This window comes from Buceros rhinoceros, unplaced genomic scaffold, assembly GCF_000710305.1.
Source record: "Buceros rhinoceros silvestris isolate BGI_N320 unplaced genomic scaffold, ASM71030v1 scaffold18621, whole genome shotgun sequence".
Classification (NCBI taxonomy): Eukaryota; Metazoa; Chordata; class Aves; order Bucerotiformes; family Bucerotidae; genus Buceros; species Buceros rhinoceros.
Genome location: NW_010393895.1, coordinates 15,474 through 23,492, shown reverse-complemented (window position 1 = coordinate 23,492; position 8,019 = coordinate 15,474). Strand labels below are relative to the sequence as shown.

At 49.7% G+C, this 8,019-nt stretch overlaps 1 protein-coding gene across 1 annotated transcript in view; it reads right to left on the bottom strand.

Moving 5' to 3' along the window:
* WASF2 (WAS protein family, member 2) overlaps positions 1-7,075 on the bottom strand; it is a gene marked incomplete at its 3' end in the record, with an annotated part of 12,615 nt that extends 5,540 nt beyond the window's left edge. Inside the window, exons 1-4 of the mRNA XM_010145058.1 lie at positions 6,922-7,075; positions 2,948-3,082; positions 2,278-2,431; positions 813-930 (exon numbers count right to left, since the gene is read on the bottom strand). Coding sequence (XP_010143360.1) covers positions 813-930; positions 2,278-2,431; positions 2,948-3,082; positions 6,922-7,051 — 537 coding nt within the window. The remainder of the gene's footprint in view (positions 1-812; positions 931-2,277; positions 2,432-2,947; positions 3,083-6,921) is intronic.
* Between the last annotated feature and the right edge of the window lie 944 nt (positions 7,076-8,019).

Below are 8,019 nucleotides of genomic sequence, written 5' to 3'. Positions count from 1 at the left end.
CGGTTCAGGTTTTGGCCTCTGTGACAAGGCTGCCGAGTCTCACCGTGGTCTTGTTGGTGTTCGGTGCACTGGGCAGTAATACGGACACTCAAAGAGCTGGCTGGCGGTAGCCTCACCCTCTGTATTCCAAACAGCCCTAAATCTCTCCTTTGTTATTTTGATTGAAAAATCATGATCTGTTTTGATATTTAATACTCTGGCTGCTCAAAAGCTAAACCAAGTGTGCTCAAATAAAACTTTTAGGGGCTGAGTTTCAGTGTTGGTAAACACGGTCCAAATCCAGGGACTCTACCTGTTGTTTTCAGCTTAAACAGTTTTGTTAAGTCTCCTGCTTGCCCCCAATTTAACATCAGGGCCTGCTTTTCCACTCCTGAAAAGACGTTTTCTCTTTCCTTTCTTCTTCTCCAGCAGAATTTATTACACCACTGAACACACTGCGGTGTTGGGACAGGGGGATTCACGGTCCTTCCACACAGAACAGACCACTCTGCAACATCAGAAGTGCAGAAAAGACTCCGGCCCCACTTCTTGCCCTGCGGACTGCACCAGCGCCGTGTTTGAGGGCTCCAAACTAACCATACTGAGACAGTGGTATTTGGAAAAACACATCAAGGGTAGCTTTGTTCTCTTTTTTTGATTAACAAGGTTGAGAGCAAACCAGGTAAAAACCTCACTGAACGGACCCCTAAAGAGTTTCAGAGAGCAAACCTGAGATTTGGATGGCAGCTTTGGAGTCCAGGATTTATTAACACTTCCCACCTCCTGTTCTTCCCCGCCATGTCTCTGTGTGCAGAGATCTCCCATTTCCTCACCCTGTGTTTCCGCTTCTCTTTCATAATATCCTTGGTGTCCTGAAGCATTTTCTCTTTCCAAAGATCGAAGAAATAGGAAGGATCTGTGTAGAATTTGAGCGCTTCTTTGCCATCATCCCTAGAACATGGAAGGGGGAAAAAAACTATACAAACAAGGACCAAGTCACACATTTGTTTGGAGCCTAAAGAAAACACAAAGCGCAACTCCAGGAGACAGTTTAACAGTCTGCAATGAGAAGGACAAAGATGCTGCTCTGGCCTCTGTCCCCTGTTTCAGGAGAGGTGGCAGACCCAGAGCCTCCCTGTTCCTGGCCCTGGTCCTCCCACTCACCATCGTTTGCCCTCACACACACTCTCCATTACACAGCCCCTGAGGCACTCAACCGCTCCAAGCAACCACCAAGAGAGCAGCAGGTCTCTCACTTCAACTCCCACTTGTTTGTGTCAAATTTTTAGTGTGAAAAAAAAAACCCAAACAAACCCAGAAGAACCTTCTCCAGCTCAGGAACCCTAAATCAGACCAGCAGCGTCCTTGAAACTCATGAGTGAGCACACACACACACTCCTCCTACTTTGCAGTGCAGCCGCGTCTGGCAGAAGACGGCTGCCTCCAGCTATCTGTAATTACTTTTTACCTGTTCAAAAGATATTTATGGACGTGGGCTAAGTCTCTGTATTCTGACCCCCTTTACTTCTACCACCTACAAGACGAAATCAGAGCAGAAGAACTGGTTACACAGCCAGCGTAGGTCACATCAGATGTCTCAGACCAGGCGCAGGAGGGCCACAGGAAGCAGCTCCAGATCTACAGGCGCCTGCTGCACCCACCTGGGCAAGAGCCACTTACAGATGTAGGCTCTGCAGTGTGCGCCGCAGCTCTGGAAAGGAGCCACAGGGCGACGGAGAAGCACAAGAAAAATGCATCATCCGCACAACACCTAGCATGTTTGTGCAGTGCTGGCCAAGCCTTGCCCCAAGGCAGTCACAAAAGTGACAGCAGGTAACCGAATAGATCATTCTCTAGCTACACTCATTTGTACAGCCTCAAAAGCAGCTTCGCCTAAGCCAGGGGATGGAGGTTTCCTGCTGGATCTCAATTTCCCATTGAGGGGAGATTTAGACTTGTTATAAGGAAGAATTTTTTTTATGCTGAGGGTAGGGACATCCTGGCCCAGGTTGCCCTGAGAGGTGGTAGAAGCCCCATCCCTGGCACCATCTCAGGTCAGGTTGGATCTTGGGGCTCTAAGCAAGCTGCTCCAGTTGCAGATGTCCCTGCTCCCTGCAGGGAGTTGGACTGGATGAGCTTGGAAGGTCCCTTCCAACCCAAACCATTCCATGGTTCTATGTTTTGAAGAAACAGCAACTTCAATACACATGGGATGGGAAATGACCTCTGCAGTGGGCTGGGAGGAAGAAGTGCTCCTCTGCATAGGAGCAAGGGGCCCAAAGGTGACTGCAGCCATACCTGTAAGGGGAGAGAATGTTGAGAGGTGGAGGAGTATTGCAGGTCCTGTAGGTTTCAAGGACAGGCACGGGGAGAGAATCTCTGTCGAAGAGCTTCTGGTCCTGAGTAGTGGAGCTTTTGAAGGCCTTCCTGGTGTTAATGCCTTGCAGGGAGACTGTAAGACAGAGCAGAGAGCAAGTGAAGAACAGCTTGACCCAGGCCAATGACATTGAAGATCAAGCAGCGAACATCTGATTTCAGTTGGAGTTCTTGGCATGCTTAGCATTGCTTAAGGTCAGGTTCCTTTTCCCACAGATCTCCTGGGAAACTCGGCAAATCTCAGACCAGGATGGGCCAAGATCCGCTGCTGCATAGACACGGCTCTCTCGAGAGTTGCTGATGTGGTTTTGAATCCCTGCGACCAAGATTCAAGAAGTGCACCAGAACCAAACTGCTGAAAAGCGAGTTTCCCCGTGGAGACTTGTTACTGAGCAAATCTAGATTAGGCCAGAGAGGCTGCCCACAGGAGGAGCAGCCCGGAAGGGAGGAAACGGTCCCTCTTAGTCCAAGAGAAGATGTTCCAACACCCACCACGGCATCGTGTTTGTTTTACAGCTGTGAACCAACCCCGCTGACTCAAGGAGAACCTTTACCATGCCTGCTCTGCAAGGCCTGTGCTCCACTCCATTACCTTCTTCCTCTTTGGGATCCAGCTGAGTGACTTTGACTTGCAAGCGGTCAACTCTCTCGACCAGAACGCTCACCCGAGAGGCAAAGGTGTTGGCTTGTGTAAACAACTCTCCAAATATGTCTTCTGCAAATTTACCTGGAATATTAAAGCGTCCATATTACCCCCGTGGGCCACATCAGACCACATTCAGTCTCCAGCTTGTTTTCTTGAAGAAAGAAGAATGAATAATGACCACACTTCAAGTTTATCAGGGTTGACTTTAAGATCCAGGAAGAAAATGCTCTGTTCCACCAAACCCTGACATTTTGAAGGGATCTTCAAGCAATAAAGAAACAATTGAGACATACTTTTAAGTCATTATTAGAGTAAGAGCTAAAGAGAGTTGACAACATGCTACTGGTCTGGATCTGGAAGTGTCTTAGGTCCTTTCAGATTCTCTGCTGCTCTGTTTTAGACAAGCAAATACAGTCAGATTTTTATTGCTCTGGAGAATCTCAAAGGCTGCCAGCCCCCAGCAGGCCTGCCTCCAGGGTAACTGGCACAGATTTACAAGCTCAAAGAGCTCTGGAACTAGAGAGCAGACCTAGTCCTTGATCCCAACGGCTGAGCTTTAACCACAGACAAAAGCACTGACCCCTTTGTTCCTTCAGGTGGCAGTGTCTGAAAAAATGATGCATTCACGTTTATTCCAACTTGAAACCAAAGGGGAACTTCTCAAACTGGGATGTTCTCTCCGTAACAGCTTGGATTGCCCAGTGGGCTGCTCTGACAAACATCCTCCGTCCCAGTTTGGGCTGCGCGAGTGCCGAGGGGCTTGGATCAGGAGCTCACTGCACCACTCCCAAGTGCAACAAAAGGACATTCTCCATCCTTAAGAGTTTAAAATCTACATGTGCAACACGAGATGACCACAGGTAGACTGAGATGGGAGAAGAAAACCAAGAACTTCCAGTGAGTACTGTGGATCAGTTCTGCTCTCAGGCACAACCCAAGACAGGGAGCCCCAACCCTGCTGAGGGCAACGCTGATCAGGACAGACTTGGCACTGAGAGCAGACACAGGCCCATAGAGCTCCCACTGATGGAAAACATTTCCAGCCACGGCTGTTGAGTACAAGGCCGCTCCCAGTAAGCAGTTTGGTTTTGAAGTGCATCATCATATGGTCAACAGTTTGCTCTGGAATCTGTTACTCCGAAAGATCCTCTCCGACACTGAGGAAAGGAGAACCAGCTGGAGGCCTAACTTCAACAGCAGTTTTGGAAAATCTGGTTGTCTGCAATGAGTCACATCAGAAAGACCTTCCACAAGACAACCCCAAAGCCCAGCTGCACAAACCCCTTCAGCTATCCAGCTCCTTGTTCACACCCCTGTGCGTTCTCCTTACGCTGCCAAGCACAGGGAACTGGCCAGGTTAAAATTCAACCTCCTCCACCTCTGTGGTGGCAACGCCAGCTTGAAGTGTTTGCAGAAAGCGAGTGCTGGACGTTAACTTCAACTGACCTTCTCCTTCCTCCTTCCCAGACAACGCAGACTCCACGTACGCTCCATGAACCAACCCAACCAGCTTCCCTCAAAGGCACGAGAGGGATTTTATTTCTGGATCTCAGGACCAGGTAGTTCTTGCTACAGTCACGTATCATGAAGGTCTCTGTGTTCAACATCAGCACAAGACCAGCTTTCCTGTTTGCCCAAAGAGGGTGGACGTTTACCTGTGGGCTAATTCGACACCTCCCAGCAACTGTTTGAAGAAGAGAAGCTGGAATTTAGTTTCTACTTTAATGAGAACAGAAAATAATTTCTGAATTTCACAAGGAACTGCAACGAGCACTAAAGAAACCAGTAAGTCTTAGGTTTCTTATGTTTCTAGCATAAAATAATATATAACCAGCATTGTATGTAGAGGTCTTGACCCTGGAGGGAGGAGAAGGGATGGTCCATGTCCCCTTGCCTGTGTCAGAGCAAGCTGTACAGAGTCACCAGCCGGTGTCTCACAGACCACTCTGTGCTCCGTGTACGCTTCTAGACAGGGTAAGGCAAGAGATTAATTTTTTGGTTTAGTTACTTTGACTGCAAAAGTGCAGCTTACAATCAGAATTATCTTTGTCATGCACTGGCAGGAAGACAGACGGCATGATTTAATAGGTCTTTCCATCTTTAGCTTGTGGATTCTGTAAAACCACACAGAAACGCGCAGTCGACTTCCACAAAGTGCTACCAGCTGTGATAGTAACGAAGGGTGAACTCACCGGCATATGAAAGTTTGACAAGATTTATGTCTGCGTCTTTGTAAAGAGACTGTGGTGCACTAGGCATGGCTGATTATTCACTTGACAGGGCTGTCGCAGCCTACTGAACCTGATCCACGTTCCGGTAATATTCAACGTACAAGGAAGGAGCGGATTTATTTTTCAGAAGAGCAAAGGAGGGGGAGCAGGAGTTTGGTCATTGGGGCGCGAGCATTCTCTAGCAGTTGGGCTAAACATCTCTTCATTGAAAATATGCTGACCCTGGGGAAGTGGCTAAGAGACGGTGCTCAGCATTTCCTCCCCACCTGCCTCGCTCCCCACTCAGGCAGACGGGCGAGTGTCAGCCAGAGCCACCTCTCCCAAGTTTTCCCCTCCAGCGCTCTCCTCCAGGTCTCCGCGATTGGTCCAGCAGCACGCACCTCCCTCCCCGCATCGCCCAGACAGGTTCCCAGGGCACCTTCCCCAGAAAGAAACCAGGCTGCAGTTTGGCTTCCAGCGCTTCCCCCTCTCTGACGAGGTAGGAGCAGAGCAGCTTTGAAGAGCTGAGCTGCGCAAAGAAGGGCTAAACCTGGAGGATCTCGCCACGGCTCTGTCGCACTAACCCGCCGCGTGCCTTTGGACCAGGATTAGCTTTCTTGGCAGTGGAGGTTCGCAGCTTTGCTGCCTTCTTCCTCATCATTTCACACGCGCAAGATGGATTTTACTCAGACTCCACAACCACCTTGGCTACAAGATCTAACAAATGAACAACAAGGGCCAGTTGAACGCAAGCAGAGGGACTGGTCTTGCCTGTGCAGTGACATTTCTCCAACCCAACAGAATGCGATGCCGACTGGCAGCAAAAGCAGGCCCAGATTTCAGCAACAACCATGGTTTTCACTGCGGGGAAGAGGCTGCACCCGAACCTTCCCTGCCATGCTCACGCTGCAGCAGAAGACAAGGGCCTTGCTCTGCAGAGCAAGCAGAAGCGCTTGCAGACACCACTGAGAGCTAAACAATGTATTAATTTGATTATCAAAGTCTTGCTTCAAGGACAAAGGTGGCTAATCAGAATCCAGAGCATTTCAACAGCCATCCTGGCGAGACTGCGGTTAACTCTTTGCTTCTCTGATGGCATGTAGGCCCATGTTCTCCCTCCAGCCTTTACCAGGCTCCTGGTCACCCTGCTGGAGAGCCGAGCTATGCCTCTGCTGCCACCCGAGCGAGCAGCCCTGAACTCCCAGTACTCCAGAGGCAACGCTTGCCTCAGACCAGGGAGACTTGGGGTCTCGCAAGGCAATGAGCAGCACAAACAGCAGGGGCAAACAGGCGGCTCCTGTGTGCGCGCTTTAATTATCTTTCATTAAAAATAAGACTAGCGACACAGCGTAGATTCACCACAGTCAAGCTCCATTTAGTGGCGCGTGCAATTACAGGCACATTCTCTGACACAAGATCCTGGCTGCTCCCATTTTACAAGCCTGAGTTGTGCTCCATGCTTCCATCTGCAGTTTCGCTGCAGCTCCTCTCTCTCACACATGCACACACCCCCTTCCCCATTTTCTCCTCGATAGGAAGGCAGTGGGACGAGGGATCTGAAATCAGCATCGGGTTTCTTTAGGAAAACATTTTAGCATTACCCAGGGAAGGCAGATGGGGGAGAAATAGGAACACGAGAGTCGAAAAGGAGCTAAATAAAGAGCACGAGCGACTCCTGAGGGCAACGCGCAGGCTCGCCATGGTACTCACTCAGGCTGCCCAGCTGTCGAATGACATTTGCCAGGGTGATGTTGGTCACGCATTCCAGCTCGCTCCGAACGCTAGGCAACGTCTGACGGCACAGGTGCCTTGGCTCGATGTTCCTCGTTACTAACGGCATGGTGGACCTGCTTCAGGCGCTGCTCTGAAAGATGAAAAACAACCCAAAAAAGAAACAGGAAAGGATTACTCAACCGCAAATTCCAGGCACACCAGAGCCATGGTGTTCGTTTTTCCTGCTCTCAAATGGCTTTATTTATAAGCCTCCTTTCACCCCCCACACCCCCTCCCCACCCTGGTTCATCAGAAATAAAGATCCTGCTGTTCGGTGACTTGCAGTGACAGCAAAGCCCCACCAGCTCAGGTACAGAGGCAGGGATGGAAAACGACACATCTTCGCCCACACGCAAGGTGCTGCTGGCATTACCGCAGCCGTTGTTCCCTTCCTACCCATCCGCAGTCTCCTTCCTCCCGCACAGCATCTTTACGAGTTCTCACAAGCCCTTCTTCAGAAGTATTTTCAACTGTGCAATCAATAGGTTTGCTTGAACCGAAAGGACAAAGACGAGAGATGTTATAAAAACAAAATAAAAGCTTCTTCCAGCACCCCGAAGCGTGCGTGGTGCCTCCCTCCCGCAGCACCACAGACAGGGCTCTCCTGGAACAACAGGAAGGGCCTGCAGCTGACCAGGAAACTTTCTGGTGACTGTTCCTTATCCTGCAGGCTACACCCCTCTTCCCTTGGGAAATCCCCCGGGGCTCAGGTTTACACTGGACCATTGTTTTCCTGCTCTGGCAGTTTAAGGCTGAGAGAGCTCTAATCAGGATGCAGGACTAGAGTGTGCTCAGAAAGAAGTCAAGATTGATTGTACAACCGTTGGGACAAACTTCCAGTTCTTTAAAAAAAAGAAAAATCAAAGAAGAAAACGTAAGTGTCCGGAAGTTATGCTTTGGACTGAACACGCTTTTATGTGCAGGTCAGTGCCTTGAACTAACAAAAATCTCCTTCGCGAACGGGCCGAAGCAACAAACGGCTTCTCTCAGATCATCCGCCTCCAAGAGAGAGCAGGAAACTTGGGTAAACAGACC